Source organism: Takifugu rubripes, chromosome 8 (genome assembly GCF_901000725.2).
Source record: "Takifugu rubripes chromosome 8, fTakRub1.2, whole genome shotgun sequence".
In the NCBI taxonomy this organism is placed as follows: Eukaryota; Metazoa; Chordata; class Actinopteri; order Tetraodontiformes; family Tetraodontidae; genus Takifugu; species Takifugu rubripes.
The window spans coordinates 3,168,225-3,187,351 of record NC_042292.1 but is presented as its reverse complement, the minus strand read 5'-3'; the positions used below and the strand labels follow the sequence as shown (position 1 = coordinate 3,187,351).

Here is a 19,127-nt window from a genome sequence, read left to right as displayed (position 1 = left end):
TTCCCCACCATCCTGGGGAATTTCTCTCTGCAGCCACTTATTTATTTATTTATTTAGGCTCTGATGTTGCTTTTTGCACTTTATGATATTGTTGAGTCAGGAAAAGCATGCTCATTTAGCAGTCAGCTCAAAGCAGTCTTTAATGGCATATTTACAGCTCTGACCTTTATTTACAATGCAGTACGGACGCTGTAATCAGCTCCACTGATTTTGAGGCTTAATCAAAGCCCGCCGTGGAGCTGCGGCCCCTCAGATCTGCACAGTATTATAAAAACACACACGAAAAGAGCGCTTCATGATGCGATTATTCTCACAGACCTCTGGTCGAAATGGCAGCGCTCTTAGGAATGAAGGTGGTGATTCCACGTGTCGTGGATTCAAGTGGAGCTGTGATAAAGGTTGTTTCAGCTTCTGGGGTTTAACAGTGGATATTTCAGTCCTCAAAGGTTTCATGTTGTCTGCTGCAGGCTCATCTTGAGGAAAAAGTTCTCGGAAATGTGCTGTGCAGTGTTTTCTGAAGGGTTGTCTTGAGATTACGATGGCTGACGCTAATCATAATGATATTAACTCAAAGTTTTGATTGCAGAAATGTTAATGTTTTAACGTTAATTTGAGCGTCACTGTTGGTGCCTGGCTATGTGTTAGCTTTAGCTGTATGTTATATGCCAGAATCTGTATTGTTGAGCGCATAGTTCAGTTCCAACCTGTCAGGTACGGACTGACTGAGCAATTATCTGAATTGAATTATAATTTTAACGTTGATGTGGCCCTGCAAGGATAAAGGACACTTTTCTGTGCAGGCAGCGCTTCCATATATTTTCACCTTTCCCCCCTCTTTTGTAACAGGCACAGTTAAATGTAGCAATTTGCTTTCATTTCAAATGCATAGATTTCCTGTTTTTTGTGATATCGATTATACATATAGTGTTTTGGAGGCAGAGCCAAAAAGCAGATAGCAGTCCTGGAGAAACAAATCATTTCTCAAAAAGCCTAAGGCCGAGAATCACAGCGGCCGAAACACACACCAATAAAAGCCCAAGTTGATTTTTTTTTTTTTTTTTGTACCCTTTTATAAAATTGTAAAAGTTTAGCGAAGTTCTAGTTGTGGCTCTGGTAGTTTGAGATTATTGTGGAAAAATGCTAGATTGTATTTTTATATTATACATTATTTACACTATCCAGAGTTATTATTTCATTAGAAACCTGCAGTAGAATAATATGAATTTAGATTTGGTGGCAATTTGTCACATGACTACTGTACTAAGGGCTTTCTAGGCTGAAGGAAATAAGCAGAAGGATGTGCACATTTTCAGACTTTATTGTGCAGTAATAACTTATTAACCTTGTAGGTGAAGGGTGGCTTGCTTTGACTGGCTCATTAGTCATCCCTTTACAATAGTAGCTGCCAGCTTCTAACAGGGCTCCGGACAGAACATGCTGTGTGTCACATGTTTAGCTTAATGCAGCATTCTGACGTTGTGAGTAGCAGCGCATGAGAAGTGTCCACACGGGACCATCAATTTAGAATGATTTATAGCTTTGCTTTAGCATACAAGGGTGCTTCTGGGGAGGGGAGCTGCAGTAATGAGGGCTGCGTTCAGACGGGTGACGGAACAGCAGCTTCCTCCAAACAAACTGACACTCGCTGCTCATCAAAGAAATGAGTCATTCATAATCTGACATGATATTAAACTCTTTTTACCCTGTTGCTGGAAGCATTCTTCAGTTTGAAATAAAAGCACTTTGATTTTCTAAATTACACAAAACCTTTGACATTAAGCTAATTAGAGGTTAGTAATAGGTCAACTGTTTTAAGGGTTCTGGCTTTGAATTGATGGTATGTGAGGGGTCTACATTGAATAAAAGCCTCCAAAAGTCCTGTTTATTTCACTTCCATGCTCACCTTTCTGTTGCACTCTCCCAGCAGCTCTTCCATGTTTAGCAGTAGAAAAGTACAGCTGCGGCATTGACTCCATTTATGTCCCACAATATCACACAGGAGCCGTCGGTTAATTGGCGCTGTCCAAGTGTTCGTGCATGGGAGTGCAAACAAGTGATCGTTGAATTCACAAGAGCTGAAAGCTTTTCAGTTTGGAACTATTGCGCAATTCCCAGTTGACAGTGACGTTCTGTGGTTCAACATTTTTAACTGTAATAAACCGGTTAGGATGCACTAAAACCCCTTATAGAAATAAGTCATTTTTTCTCCTTTTTACAAATATTAGTGAAGCAAATGTGTTTTTCTGGAGGTACATGGAAGGAGAGGGGAAGAAGCTGTTAATGTGACACCTGAGTGGATGAAAATTGCAGTTCCAAAACACAATTTTGTCACACAAAAGGGATTGATGCTGTTGTGAAAATCTAAATGTCTCTGAGCCTGTTTTCTATATATAGAACAGATAGAAATCAGGCTTTTGTTGATATGCATGTCTGTGTCAGCCTCATTTTCATTTTCACATTGTTGCCATAGTGTTTAAGACAAGGATTCATCCAATCATCCAACCACACAGCCAGTGTGACTCATTTTAATTCCCGGCCACAGCAGCCAAATCAGAAGAGTGCTGCTCTTTTTTTGTCTTTACGACGCAGTTCCTATAGATCAGCAGCAATTGCATGTGTTCACACATCACATTGGGATTACGGTCTTGGCAGCTTGTTTTCCTGAGGATTCGTTCCCTTTTGAAACATGAAGAGACCTGGGGAATTAGAGCGCTCAGCGACGGAACGAATGAATCGCAGCACGACAATAAATCATCTCTCACTGGATACATTTCATACCCAAGCATGCAATAACAATTCACTCCCGCTCACAATGGCGTTCCGTGATGTTTTTGTCTTTAGGGAGTATCGATAGACTGGTGTGACCAATGATTTCAGGCTGCCATGAGCAATGTTAAAGTTGTGCTCCGAAAGCATGGAGAGGATGTTTGAACTGCCTTTGATGACGATTTATCATTTAAAATTACGGAAATTAGGGTGGCACACAAGGAATGAAGCAGGTTTGCATGTCCAAGGATTTTCTGGTACTTCCGTAGGTATTTCCTAACAGGAATTTCTCTCCTGTATTCCAGTCGTCGCGTTAGTGCTACAAATTTTACCAATAGTGCCAATCTTATAATGCATTTGGACAAGTTCTGTACTTTAGATTTGCGAATATTGCTGCAGACAAATCAAACCCATATGCAGCCACACCAAAATGGCGTCTTTAATGTAAACTTTGTGCAATTTCCCCGATGTGGGATCAATAAAATCTTTTATCCTTATCCTTTGTCATGTGATGGGGAGAAATGATCCCAATAACTTAATGAAAGCCAAATGAACACAATTATTTCTAATTTAAATCATGCAGGTTCAAGACATTTTTAATCAAGAAGAATAACATTAATAGTGTCTCATTTTGTGTGTATGCTGGGGAAAAAAGCATTTAAAATTTAATCATAAATTTAGGATTACATTTTTAATTTCATTAAATAATAAATTGCTTTTCGGGCAACATAACTAATTTCTTACTCTAGTTTCTCTGGTTTTTGACTCACTGTAGCGCAGAAGTGTTGACGTGTCTCTGTTTCCCCAGCTGTACTTAAAGGTGTCAAAGTACCTTGGCCATCATCTTGCACTCACACTAAAGACACGTTTGTCATGAGAGTCCCCACCCACCCAATCACCCATTCACCCACCCACCCATTCACCCACCCATTCACCCACCCACCCACCATATGCATCAGGTTGCGTTCACACCCCTGCATTCAGATGCATGGTGAGCATGCAGCGAGGGACCAACGCACACACTGCAGGCAACAGGGCAGGAGATGAAAGGCAGTGTGTTGATGCGAGGTGTGTTAGATGTTTTACCCCAGAGAACTCTGGGAGTGTACCCACCATCGCTTGGAGAACAGCACAACACACACTCACATGGACACACACGCACACGGACACGCGCACAAATCCTCGGAGTTCTCCGCACTGCAGCAATCGTCTCTGTAAGCTTATTAAAAATGCAGAGTTGCTAATTCCCGCTATTTTATGTGTTGCTGACAGCATCACAGTTGAGGAAAAGCTGCTCGGCTTATTGTGATGACAGGAAAAAGGGAAATCCCTCATCGTTAAAGGTAAAGGTTTGGAAGGGAATCGCTTTGAAATAATGACTTAGTGGAACAGTTCACCACATACAGTGTTTACATGTTTATTCAAGGCTTTCTATAGGATATGGTTTAACCTTTCTTTAAAGTAATGAAGTGATCAAAGAAAAACAAGTGTAAAAATTGATAAAATGCTAAATAAATATTTTGACTAGTTCGGTCATTGGTGCTTTGTTGCGATGATGAATAATTCATCCCATACTGTGGAAAAAATCCAATTCATGTTGGGTTCAGTCCAAAGCTAAACTCACCTGGCATTCACCCTGATCTTAGCACGGCGTGCACGTTTTACACTTGTCGGTTCCTTCTCTGATAGTTTAATACACATGAACAATATGAATAAGGGGGAAAAAGTACAATGTTTCAGGATTTTATCAGCTTTAAAAAAAAGTCAATAGGAGTCCATTAGCTTAGAGTAATCTGTATTAGTTCATTCATGGATTGCCCAATAGATATTGACCTCTGAATGAGGAAAAATAACACGATGTTCTGTTATCAGTTTCACAAATCGTTCCAACCGTGATGCAGCGGCAGCCGTTCGGGCTAGCATTCCGTGACCTTTAAACAGCTCTTAAATCAATACATAAGGAGACAATTCCATTCATGCGCACACACTAGCAGAAACAGCCTGTGGACATGAAATTGCCAAAACAGACATTTCTACGGGACATCGATTCCAGTGGGGGAGGAGGGATTACAGCATCTGATTAAGGACAGATGGAGGCAGCACAGGGATGCTCCCTTTTCTTGGCAGGTAGCTAATGTGTCACCTTCGACCCTGTTCAGCAGCGTTGGCATTCTGCCTTTGTCTGGGCCTTATTAATGGGTTTCAGCCATGTCCTGCAATGCCTGCGGCTGTCACCTGCAAAGGACAACGGGAAGGAAAAGATAACGGGAAAGTGGTTGCGTAAAGTCGCTGGAGTCGCCAACGCGAGGGCAGAATCGCTGCACCCCGGCGTCCGACGCCGCAGCCATGTTGACTGTGTTAGTATTCGTGAGCAGGAATGGCTGGCGATCTCTCAAGGGAGTGACAGTTGGAATGGGCCGTCTGGAACACTCTGTCATTTAGCCTGAGTCAGGGCCTGTCCAATTGATCCAGCCCAGCTGTCAGAGCCGGTGAGAGGCACCAGACTAAAGAGCAGCACGACCGGATTGCACAGGCAGGGGTTATGGATGAATAATACCAGGGTGGCGTTTGTCTTGTACACGACCTGCTGAGAGAATTGGTGGTGACTTTGTCTGTGGATGAGATTAAGAAAAAGGGATGGAACGATTGTTCACATCTGTTTTAATATTGAAGTTAAAAATGAACAATAATATGTCCAGAAAGGGCTCGAGGGTTGAAGTCAATATCTTTTGTCACATAGTCTAACAGTTTAGCTTTGATAAGCCTGATTTTGAAAGTTACATTTATTGCCTTCATACCTTACATTGGATGCAGTGACATGAAATTGTTTTGAACTGTCAGTATTAATAAATGAATAAAGGATATGAGATCTTGTAAAAAAAATAAATAAAAGATTTCTGCTGGATTCAGTCTTGAAAACTTGTTCTTCCACCTGTGACTGGCTGCACATTGTGAATAATAGACGTGACCATTACAGGTTTAAAATCTTTGCCAACCTTTATGTAAATCCATCCTCCCCAAAGCTTAAAATAACAGATCAGCAGACATCAGTGTAGATCTTTTTTTTTCAGTCAATATATGGAAAGTCACCAATCAGCACTTTTTTCACCAACATTTCCAGGAATATTTACTTCCAGGTATTTTTTGTGTTTTAAAAAAAATCATGTTTAGCTGACGCTCACGGTATCTGAGGAAGGGGCCAAAATGTTACAAACCTGTTCCAATCTAATTTCTCCATATATTTGTTTGGTCGTATGTCCATCATTTAGCTCTGCTAGCTTGCGGCTGTTCTTTAACAGTTTTGCGTCACCCACTTGACGTTGAAGTTCTTCAAGTCTGTCTTCTTCCACTCAAGAATAAAAGTCCCGTCTCCTAGTAGGACGCGCGTTATGAAACATTTGGGGTTGGAGGGAAGTGCTTCTCCTCGGGTATTTCAGTGGTAACATGTTGAGCTTTTCCAAAATCCTGGGTAAATTTAAAAACAAAACATGGCGGAAAAGGGGCTTATTTGGGGATTTGTGAGTGTTGTATTAAAGTTGTGCAGCTCATGTTGACCACATGTGATGAGCAGGTAAACACCAAAATACTGAGAGGTGAAAGAAAGGAGCATCATCTGTGTTATTACAGCCCACCCCCTATTTTCTAATCTAATTACTGGATATGGATTTGCCAGATGTTCCAGACTCTCGCCGGGGTTACTGATGGGGTGTCTAACACCTATTTTTCTATCGCGTTCAGAGGCAGCACTACGCATTTGGATGAGAACACGGCACTCAGATGGCCTTTCAGTTGGCCCCATGCAGCTCCGCTAGACAATGCGAGCAGGCAGCCATTGTCTAGTGATCTATACACCACTGCTGAGGTGTGTTACACCTTTCAGTGTGGGTTTTATTCAACTGGGTGAACCTGACGGCCGCTGTTAAAATGTCAGCAGTGTGTTGATGGAGCTCTGCTGGGGCCAGGTAAAGAATGAGAATAGCATTTAATATACCACTCATCCTGGCTTTAAAAGGATTGTAAATAGGTAAACGTGTTTGCCTTAGTTAACTTACAGCCTTACTGAGTGGAAAATCATTCTTAATCACGACATTACAACATTACTGGAGTGAATATGTCTTCATTCCTGCATTGTTTCAAAAAACTTTCCTATCATGTATGAAAAGCAAATCTTTTGGGAAAAGTTGACCTCTTCAGATGATTGGCATTCCCTCCATCCTTGTTTCTTTAAATTAACTTGGATATCACAGCACACCAGATTCACCGTATGCCCACAGGTTAAGGAGGTGCTAAACCACGCATCATGAATACTTTATTGTCCCGATTCAGCAACATTTGGGAACAGAAAGTAATAATGTTTATAGGTCTAACTTCCTAAATTCAGCTTAATGCTCAGTGTCAGGACAGGGGGACAGGCAGATTTTAATTATAAATGTACTTAGACAACAATAGGAGTCAGCTGAGCCATCTTAGTGGTGTTAGTTTGAATAAATTCTCATTTAAAAGACGACAATCAATGTATTGGCTTTGCTTACAGATTCCAGGTGCCTACTACTGAAACAGCTATTGATATTTCTGTGAGTCAAATCAATAAGAGTAGTAAAGACAAGAAAATGGCTGATTTTAACCAGGCGGCCTTCCTGATATCTCTACTTTGGCTCACACTGGATACTCTTTGTAGAAATTGGACTGAAAAGTTTCATCCGCCCTGCACCCACATTACAGTCGCAGCCAATTTCTATGCATGCCCTTCTTGCTCCCACTGATTGGACATTTGTCCCATGCTTGATTCCATTTGATTAAGCTGGGCCGACTTCAGAGAGAAAATGGACTAGAAAGGCCGGCCACACAGATTTTATTCCAGGAGCCTCTTCTGACTCTAATCAGATGTCAGGACAATTGAAGACACAGTCCGATAACCTCTTTTTTTATTTAAACGGCATATTCTGCTCGTCTTTCACTCTGATTTCATTTGAGTATGAGCTTTTAATGTTCCTAGGACTGCAGGCTGACATGCAGAAAGGTGAGATTTCTCCACAGACCCACCAGAGGGATTTTGTTCTGCTACCTCCCCAGCATTGCCTCCTGGTTCTCAGGGCCTCTCGGTCCCCACTGAGAACAGGAAGTCATCAAACAAGATGCCAAACCATCCCTATCTGATAGAAGGGACGCTGACCTTCTCCTCTTCATATCTGATGCTGGGTTTTATCTGCCAGACAAATGTCAAAAATACCATTCCCCAAGCACAATCACTTTGGCAGCGGCGCCAACTTTTCCTCGTCTGCCTCGCCGCCACCTCCCATCCCCTCAGAGAGGGGCGGGCGCTCCCAGCAGCATGATAAAATGGAAGACAAGGATGTGCTGCCGGATCGTCATTTGAATCCCGCAAAACTGAAAAAGGTTTAAATTAGGACACAACTTTATACCACAAAGCATCCAATTAGAACTTGTTTTGAAATTAGAGTTGGATGAGGGGAATTATATTTCAAAAACACAAGAACCTTCACCACCGGGCCCGTTCACATGACCGTAAGACTCCAACCATCACTGGATTTCTGGACTTACGGCTTTTGCCAGCAATCGTTTAGACAGCGTAATGTGATCTGCTCTCGTTCACACGTTCTCTGCAGAATGGATGGAAGCACGTGAACCAGGGTCTTTCAATTCTCGCATTTCCAAGGTGCAAGTGAATGCATCAGATCTGATTAGTCCAATTGACTAATTTGGCCCAGTTTCCTGAGTTCATGGCATGGAACCTCTTCAGTCTTTACATACATCTCACAGCTAATAGGAAAAGCTCTGAAGAAAAAGAAATATCTTTGGCTTCTTTGTTGGAATATGAATGGAAGAATGCAGAGGGGTCTCATGCATTATTGTCTCCTCCACCTGGGTCCCCAGCAAGACACGCATGCGTATTATTGCCAAAGCCAATTCCAGCCATTGCAGGGATTTTTCTTTTTTAATGCGGCATGTCTTTGTAAATTATACCCAGGTGGTCTGAGGACCAGCAAGTAAGGTCACAATGGAGTTTGAAGAGCATACAATGGAGACAAATTGTTTATGCTCGTTATGGAATCTGCTTGCTAAGGCAACGATGAGTCGAGGGTGTCATAGAAGGGAAAATAAACTCCCCGAAGGCGCCGGCTGGAAAACGATTGACTAATGCATTTGCATACTAGGAGGGCTGCTGTCACTGTGAGACACATGACTCAAGGAAAGGCTTGGAGGAATTCTCTCATTTATTTTTCACTCAATGGTGGGGTTTTTTTCAATGGGGGGGTTGAATAGAATCATAGAATTGGTTTTGCAGATTTATGTGCACTTTGCTGTTTTTTGGAACAGTTGTTGAAAAATATGCCCTGCTCCATTCTCCAGGAGTGCTTCAGAAGAAACGATGTGAAAATAATTGTGGGTGACCCTGCCCATGGGTCTTAATTATTTTCCCATATTACCATATTTAAGTACAGTATCTGTCTATAAAGATTCTTAAACATTTGTTGGGCTGCTTTTGAAAGCGCAGATGTCATAAATCTGCGGCTATTTCTGTTTTAAAACAGAATTTATGATTGTGTATAAATTTTACATGTCCACTCTTTATTTGGTGTCTAGTGGGTGCAAAAAGCTGAGTTATCCTCTGTGTCCCACATCGAGAAATTGTTTACGACAAGCGAAGAGACGAGGGCGAGCGGGACAGAGACAAAGAAAGAGAGAGAGAGGTGCAGGTATTATAAGGTAGGGGTTTATTGTTCCAACTCGGTAGACAACTGCCATAATCTCAGACAGAGGCCAAGTAGGAGTAAGTTGGCGCGCCGTCAGATTTCGGGAGGTTTAGCGACAGGCGGCGTATGGGCAGCACCACAGGCAGGCACCCGTCTCCCCACAGCTTGCTGTGACCTTCGCAGTGTCCATAAATATTCATTCAGAAATCATAAAATTGCGATTTCTGGATAACTTGAGCTCACTCTGGGTGGAACCAGAGTCTGTGAGGTTGATTCAGACAAGAATGAAGGACCACGGGGGGCTGATGCAACTCTCAAACGCTATGTGCACACCTGCATCACTGGTCAGACTTTATTTCAGCCCTGTGCCAATCTGGGCCAGTCAGAGCTGCTGTTGGAAACCCACCAGCTTTTTTTTCCCCTGCCTGTCCGAAGCCATTGTTGTATGAGTCTCTAAAGGGACGTGGCACATCCAGTCATGCCAGGCTGCATTAACATCTGCACTGCTTTTATTCATTTATTTATTTATTTTCATTTGCCCTCCTGACATGCACTCGACTGATACCTGTTGACATCTCAGGTGCATGCTCAAGTGGCCACAGAATGACAGCACAAGTAGTGTCACTTTGTCCTCCCTTTCCTTCCCAATGCTAAATCAATACAGGCAGAATGTGACACAGAAAACAGAAGCACGATGATGGGAGTTTTCACACCTGCGTAGTTTGTTTGCTTTCGTCTGTCAGCAGACAATCTGCTGCATTGTTGCATGTTAATAAAATCCAGCTCCTCTGTCTGTGGTGGTACAGGGGTACAGCAAACCCTCTACCACAGGCCCCCAAAGATTAAGCTGCTGTTCGCACTTCAAATGTGCTTTGAAGAGGATCTTTCGGTGTTAAATAGGACGTTTAGCTTGAAGGTGTCCTTCATTGGATGCAATACAATATTTTCTGGGGAGCAGACATTTAAGGCTGCATCCCTCATGGTTTTATTCCTATTCTGTTCAGGTTTCCATGATTCCCTCCTGTTGGTTTGTTTTCATCTCCTTTACCTGTTGACAGCCACACCTCCAGTGTGCTGCACCTGTGGCAGACTAGCATCAGTCTCTGGGTCAACTTTAGTCTTTTCAGGTTGTTTCCAAAATACCCCCTATACCCTACATAGGACACTCAATAGTGTGGACGCCATTTTGAAGGTTGAATTCTGAATTCTTAGTGAGCATCGCTGTACTCTATGTAGTGCACTCAATGTATCCCACAATGCACTGCAAAAAGTAGTGTACAACCGATGCACCCTAACTCGGAAATGTATCAATGGTGGGGTTTTGGGATGGGATGCATTTTTTTCACGTAATTTCCACTATGGTTTGATATATGAAATTTTTGGGAAATAAGAAATCAAGGTGTGGTTTACAATTGTTTTCAGGAGGGGTCCAATATGATCATCCTAAAATATTACAACAGTAATGTGTTTCAGGATTTCAGTAAAAGAATATTTACAAAGATGAAAAGTAGCTCTGGAGCCATTTCTTGACGAAAAAATGCTTTATTAAATGTTTTCCCTGCAGTGAAATATGACTTGAGAATGTGCCATCACGTCTTGGCTTGAAAATGTCAAGTGACACCAATTATTTTAGGTAATAAGTAATTATTATTAAACTATTATTAACATTAATCTTTTATTTGTTATCTAAAGTTAATTTTAGGATAAAATATTGGATTTTCATAAAATGACCGCTGAATGTATGGGTTAAAATAATTAAATGCACCTGGCCACTTTTACCGTCGACCGGGGTCGTAATTATTATGCGACACCACGACGCCATTTTGCGTGTGCCGTAGTGTCCGAACAATCATTTTAAATTCAGTGCACTACGTAGTTCACTCAATCCATGTCCCCCATGTACTGAGTAGTGAATATGGAACGAGTGTGTGGTATCGGACACAGCGACAGTCTGTTGTTTCCCGTGATGACTGCTGCTGAACACTGGATTATGCTGACTCTTTACAGCCTTTTTTTAACAGATTTTGTGAGACGTTAGCTTTTGAGACAGTGGGAGAATGAAACTCCAGTGCATTTTGGAGGCAGATGTGACTTTTTTACTTTTTCCCTCCATTAGACTGATTAATTGCTTTTTTTGTGGGTGCTTTTTTTATTATTATTAATTTACATGTAAGTTGAAATACTTGCCCGTGTTTCCAGATGTCAGTGTTCTGTCTTGAAACACTTCTCAGCATCATAATAGACTTGTACTCAAATACGGTGCATTTCTCTATACTATCCTTGTCTCACTACCATGTGTCATCAGATCCTTCGATGTCACGGCGATTAATACCTGCAGTCGGGTTATTTTACGATAATGAGATTTTTCCACATTTGCCTTGAATCAACCCTTAACCGTTGCAGTTTGTGCTGTTCACGCACAGACTTTATTCAGAGAACATCATTGCTATTTGAACTGAAGCTGTAATAGGTAATCAGAAATGAATTTCATCATCTGATTGTTGTACTAGAGAGCAGTTGTTTTAATTAACACAGTCATTAATTGACTTCATTAATTTCCCCCCAAGGGTCACGAATTGTCAGAGGACTATCGAATAAATTCCACTGCCTATTATTTATATCAGAGCTGACATTATTTCCCCCCCCCCCACGAAAACGCTCCATTTAGTTTGTTCGTAGTCAATAAAATAAACCTCACATTTGATGGGTTTGGCAGAGAGAGATCTTTACCAACATAAATCAGTCAATCTCATAAATCGTCCACCTCTCCATCCTCCACTAGTAGAGGCTGACATTTTTTAACAGCTTCTCAGAAAAGCAAAATCCAAATTGACCGTTACACTTCATTTCGGTGCCTTTGCCACATATTGCAGCTCAGGTCGCCTGCCTGCCCTCTGGCAGCACACAGAGGCTGTCAGTCTGCCGTTTGACTCTCAGGTGATGTATGCAGGATGCTGCCTATCATTGCCACAACGCTGCATATCCCCTTTCAGTTTGACACGTGTGACAGACACCGTCAGCCATTAATTCATGCTATCACCGAGCTTGTTATCTGTTAGAGCATCTGGAGGGTGCGGAAGGTTCTGCACAGAATCTCAGTAAAGTCTCCGGAGCAAGAGGGAGGATTGCTTTCCTGCTGTTTTCAATAAACAGCATACATGAATATTAAACCCTTTAAGGGGATATTGCAAAGGTCCCCTGGCTTTTGGATACACACACACACACACCTCATGATGGATGTAAATTGTTGGGAAGACATTCTATAGGACACACACAGTTGGCCCATACCGCCAATCACTCACACAGAGTAGAAGACTGTTGTCTCCCTCGCTCTGTTCTGATGGGTGAGTTTATCAGCACTGTCCAGAATATTTAATAGGGTGAAGAGTGCACCCATGGGATCTCATTTGCACAGGTGTCCATCTGGTATACCCTGTCTATGATAATCTCCACATCATGTTATATTTGCATCCAGACACCGGGGGGGGGGGGGGGGGGGGGGGGAGCTCCTTGCTTGCTGTTCGCCGCCTGCATGTCGCCGGCCTCCAAAGTGGCGATTGTTTGCAGACACTGCAGCGAAGACCAGTGTGTGTCGCGCTAATCCGCAAGGCAGTTAATGCCGCACAATTATGTAAGGATTTAACATGTTTGTAATTGTTTGTTGGTTCAGCTCAATTTGTGTAACCAGCTTTAGTAGGAAAATTAGCAATGAGATTTTCCTAAACACTGCCAATTTGTTTGGTCTTTAAACCAGGGGGGATTTGCTGCAGTTGGGCTGGTGGACTTTTCGGCTGTGACAGCCTTATTAGCCAATTTGGGCCAAGAAAAGGTGCTTGTATTGAGTTCATTGATCATCGCACACCTGCACTTCTTTGTACTCCTTACTTTCTTTTACTTCAGATCAATGTGTTCATCGTTCCTCATATTTTGTTACTCAGAGGTACTCGGGCATCAGATCCAGTTGTAAATTCTCTGTCTCTATAATGCTCCCTTTACCTCTGTTGTAGACTGTAGGAAACCACAGTGATTTGAGAAAACTGGCTTTTCTGCATGTTCAGGGGGCCTCTTTTTTCCAAATACCCTATCATTCCATGCGTCCTCCACCCCCTACAATGTGAATTCCGTAGGTGACCTGAGCAGTTACAGCTCATCAACTGTAGCAAGACATTTTCTGCTAGCTTGAGCTCTGTCCGATAATGCACAAAAACAAAAGGCTCAATCAGTCTTCGGGTGCTGTTGACATTCAGAGTTGTCACTCTGGATTACTGCATTGTACCTGCATTTTCTACACACAGATACACACAGGTTTCATTTGACTAAAGAGGTGTGTAGAGTGGTCATGTATTATTGATATCCAGACTGAAAATGAGAGGACATTTCAAGGACTTCTAATTGTCTGGTTTTAGCATAGAAATGTCACAGGAGGAAATGATTTATCCCACTCAACACGGATGTTTCGGCTCCAATGATGGACAAAAAGCTCTTGGGTGGATTCAAAGTTGTGTTTCTGGTGCTGCATTTGGCAGGGTTTCAGAAGGAGGCTTTCTTGTGATTCTTTGGGTTTCTGTCTCTTTTGCAGGAACTCAACCTACTGCATGAAGGTCTCCATGTCCCTGACTGTGGCAGAGAACGACACGGACCTCTGCTACAACTCCAAGATGCGGTTCTTTGAGAAGGCAGAGCTGAGCAAGAGCAAAGTGATCACGTGCCAGGGCATTGAGGATTATATCCAGCCGGGAGCAGAGCCAGAGATAGTTTGGTATAAGGTAACTTTAACATATTTCTACTTGATTATTTTAAACCCAAGAAGTCAGGACAAGGTCACCATGCCAGTCTTCAGCATTTGATCTGAAGTGTTAATTCATACAGGACACATGAACAGTGACTGACATTTTCCCCATGGCCACCAGAGGCAGCATCCTGCTCCGTGTTGGGGTTTCTACCAGCTGTCAGCGCAGCATGAGGCGTTCATGTGTTGGTCACTATGTGAGTCGTGGGTTGGCACTTTGCTACATGGAGAATATGTGGGAAGTCGAATTCTGACAGAAGTCACACTTCTTCATGCTGAGCAGACTGTACCCGTCAGGAATGTCAAGTATATACTGTATTAAACGAATCCCAAGGGATTCAAATCAAATTATCACTTGTATATGATGTTGTGCTCAATTGCATAAAACAGAGGGCTTCCTGTCTCCTGGAGACCCATGCTGAGCAATATTAGAAATGTGTCCTTTCAATTAAATCAAAAAGCTGCCTCTGAAGTTCTTTTGTTTCAGCACGAACCCAGTTAAGGTTGCATCCATTCTCATTCATTTACCTCAACAAGCTGCTCCCCTTCTAGCAGCAGATTAACGAGATAAATGTAAAAAGCACAATAATAAATGAGTGCTCACTCTAATCTTGTTTTCCTGGACAGCTGAGACACCCACACTGTAACGGGCTGGGTTAGATCTTCCAGCTTCAACAGGCAACGTTTGACAGCGATGTTATGTGAAACTTGTGATGCTGTTCATTGAACACGAAAATCTAACGCAAGACGTGACAGCAGGGCGTCCTCACTTCCCCTGGAATCAAATTAAAATAGCAAATAATAACCGCCAGCTGGATATGATTTTGAAAATGTTCTGCGTAACCCCTAAATAGGTTTACCAAGCTGATGTAGCAGGATGTGCTGTGTCTGTAAAATCATCCTCACTTTTGTTCTCCAAATAATGCCTAAGGTAAATGCTGTGTGAAGTATTACCTCCTAAGACCTGGTGTTCACAGGCATGGACGTCACATTTTGGGGTAGATATAGTTGTTTACCTGTGGGAAATGAAATAAAAAAACATGTTAAAAAAGAGGTGGGATCTTAGGAGGTTAGACTAAAGCTTTGGTTTTCTGCCTATTAGACACATTTTAAAGTTTTATTAAACATATTCCAAAAGGAAATAAATTGTTCTCTGGATCATTTGAGGCACTAGAGGTTTGTCTTAGCAGGAGGAATAAAAATTCTCTCTGCAACAGAGTCCCTGCTGTATTAGAGCTCTCAAACATTTACAAAGGATTATATTAATCTATGTGGTCCAAGAATTCAAGGTAATTTATGAGTGTGTTAGCTTGAAACACTGGTGGAACTGTCCGGTAGCGAATCACAGCTGTGAGATCACGAGTTTGCTTGAGACAGATGATATTTAAAGTCAACAATTGTTTGCTGCTGCGTTTTGTACCGTTTAAATCCTTAACAACCTTCGACTCACTATTTTAACGTTTGCTGCAGCATTTTGGTGTCTTTCTGCTTATTTAAATACAGGAATGCAAGCCAAAGCAGTGGAGGCAGACCATAGAGAGGAGGAGGGACACTCTGTCTATCAAGGAAGTGCGAGAAGATGACATTGGGAATTACACGTGCGAGTTGCTGTTCGGGAACTTTGTGGTCCGGAGGACTACTGAGCTGTCAGTCACAGGTAAGGAAGAAGTTATATTCCAGATTCATCTGTTTTTGTTCCTGCTTGACATTTAAACAAACTGGCACAGAGAGCCTAAAAATCTGTAACGTTTCACACAAAATGCATCAATGCAGATACATTTAATGGAGGTGCTCTCATAGTTTGGCACCTGCTAATTGATTTCTGCGGTTTAAATATTGGACTGTGAGCTGGCAGATGTAACGAGGCTTCTGGTTGTTGTACATGTTGTTTTACAAAAGAAAAGAAAAGCCCTTTAATGCTGAAGTGTTGGAGTCGATAGCTGTGACGCTCTTATCGCCAAGCTGAAGAATTCACACTTCAGCACTTTGGTGGTGGCTGCTGAACTATTTGAAACCCAACAGATGACTTAAGTTACCACGGATTTCACAGACAAATAAAAATAGAATATCAATCTATTCTAGGATTAGTTGAAGTAATTGTAATTGTGGTGGTTGCTGTCACAATGACCAATGAGAAAAACCAGGAGCAGGGGGATAATTGATATGGAAATTGGTTTGTGTTAATTTAGTTTTATTATTGTTAACTTATTTTTCTCCAGCTATATCTATAAACCAAATAAATCATCAGCGAAAGCAGAGTTGCACTCATGCAAATGCAAGACAACATTATGCATACACCCTTTGCATTTAGCCTGTGAGAAAATGAAATATTAAAAAGATAGGATGTTTTTTCAGAAGCAGAAAGAATTATGCTATGAAAATGTAGTTGTTTGTTTTTTACTGATTACACGGAGTTCAACTTTTAACAGCTCATATAAAAAGGTTTACAAGCCTTTCAACACGCTCATAACATGTTTTATTTAAAATAATGGCACAATTTAGCACTTAAGTGGTGTACATGGCTCTGTCTTTAGACTTTCATCGTGCAGTTGTCACCACAGAGCAGATAACTGAGTGAAACCTCTGAAAAGTGCATCTGAGTGTGTCAAATAAAGATGAAAATGCTGCAGATTGTCACAACTGGAGACCCTTACACCTCCTTTGATTCCCCATGATTACTGCCGAATTGGTACCAGCAGTGGTCCTTAAACACCCCAACAGTGTGCCAGACATTAATAATGATGTCACAGAAGAATGAAGAAATGGGAAACAAAGCACTGTGTTAGGGGAGCAAAAGTGATATCCTGGCCAGTACTTTATCGCTTCACGTGCAGCTTTACCAAACTTCTGTTCTTATTCATGAGGTAAAACCCAATTTCCCAATTTCTTAACATATTCTGCCACACATTTCACAAAGGGGGATTTCCCAGCAAGCATCTGCCTGCCAAACCCCCGCAGCACTGGATATCAGTCAGCTGCAGCACGTTGGCAGGGGCCTGGGCGAGCGTCATCCAGCACGACTCAGCCCACAGCCCCTGACAATTCCGAAGTAACTGTGTCATAGAGGGGTTTGTGTGTGGGATGGAGAGACCCCATTGTGACCCTAAATGTACAAAATGCCTTCGTGTTGGACAAAGCGTTAGTGTTTGGATACTTGTTTGATACACGGGAATGGCTTTTGAACATTTAGTAAATGTTCAAAAGCCATGGTAAATGTCATTTACCATGATGCCTTGCTTCCACAACGCTGCGAAGATGCATAAAAATGAGGGGAAACGGAGGGGTCAAACATCTTACTGCTCCCGCCGTTCACTTTTATGGCTGTGAGGGTCATACAAAGTGTTTAGTATCAGCTGCTCCCTGATTGTACTTTATAGCCATTTTTCGAGACTTAAAAAGGGACTCCAGGGAAGGCCGGTCTAAGTTATAAATCATTTTCTCACCAGCCTCAAAACACCATCCCAGGGGAGTAGTCCTAATCTCTCTATCTAGGCTGGAGACATTCCAAAACATGTGGCAAGAGATGATTGATGTTCAGCAATGGCGGAGGAGGTACATTCATGCACCTGTTTGTAGATTTTATCTTTATCTTTTATTGGACAGCGTCGCTTTTAGCCCTATACACACCTTCTGTTGAATGAATGATTCAAATGGTTACTCTCAGCTTCTGAAGATGCTCTTGAATTTGAATTGGGTTTTAAAGTCAGCAGTCATTTATTCGGTGAGCAGAAGCCTTTCCTGTGTTTTTAAGCAGGTCTCTACATTTAAACGCTTCATTTTCTTTTTCACTCGTAAAATGTTGACATTCAAGAGTCTGGACTCCGAGTCTTCAAAAAAACACTTGGCACCTAAAGAAGTTCTTAAGTCTTTATTTAATCTGGTGAGTCTTTCTCTGTTGTGGTCCTGCTTCAAACCTTGGTCTTTTCAACAAAAGTTTTATTTCTGCTACTTCAGTCCACATGAAGCCCATCCCGTCTATGACAGAACTGAGGTTTGCCTCTTATTCCCAAACACCAGAATGACCACAACACACACTTGCACGTGTTAATGGTGGTGCCATTTTCTGCAATTCAGAATAATAATTGTAGGAAATTGTCAGGCCTTTGTTAGTAAGATGAGTTTTCAATTGCAGTAAGATTTAAAAACAAAGAACATTTAATAGAGCACCAGTTTAGAGAAAATATGGCTCTTATCTAATTTATATTAGTGCCGTTCTTGACAACACATCAAACCTAATCAGGTGTTCAACGCACCTATTATAAAGGGAAAAATGCAGCATTGTTGTTTTCTTATCTGTTTTGGATTATTGGTATTATCTGCTCTTGGTTGTTTTAATTGAAGAAGGAACTACTGGAATTAACTCTCCATTAACATTCAGAGCCAGCGGTGGGTCACTGTAGCATCGGCTGTTGAATGACAGGACGAAGCAGGACGGTCTCGGGGGTTGTCCTTCACGTAAGTTTAGTTGTCAGTGATAGACAGAAGCTACTGCGTCTCTAAATGACCTTCATCGCCATCCCAAATACTGACTCCAGGAAACCGCCACACTACATCCCCACTACAACGCCAGAAATGAGCCTGGGTTAAACCACACCCACTTCGCAGGCTCAAGGGGTGTGGTTTAATTTTTGTCCTTGGAACAAATGTACATTAAATCTGAATATTATCAGCAGCCTCCCAGCGGTGTGCTGGCGCTCTCACAAAGAGCAAAAAGGCCCACAAGGTCAGCTCCACTTAATTGTAAAGAGTGCCACTAAAATGGTAATGAGGTCACTCCTCACTAGGTGAGATGAAGAAACAGCCGTTTCATGAAAGTTTAGATTTTTCCTGTGGTTATCAGGAGCACTGTTTGACTG

The 19,127-nt window shown here is 42.0% G+C and overlaps 1 protein-coding gene across 2 annotated transcripts in view; it reads left to right on the top strand.

Annotated features, from left to right (window-relative positions):
• The window catches only part of LOC101068376 (interleukin-1 receptor accessory protein-like 1), a 197,424-nt gene that overhangs the window by 74,947 nt on the left and 103,350 nt on the right, over positions 1–19,127 (top strand). For both annotated transcript variants that reach the window (XM_029840707.1, XM_029840706.1), the window contains exons 4-5: positions 14,062–14,248; positions 15,775–15,928. In XM_029840707.1, coding sequence (XP_029696567.1) covers positions 14,062–14,248; positions 15,775–15,928 — 341 coding nt within the window. The remainder of the gene's footprint in view (positions 1–14,061; positions 14,249–15,774; positions 15,929–19,127) is intronic.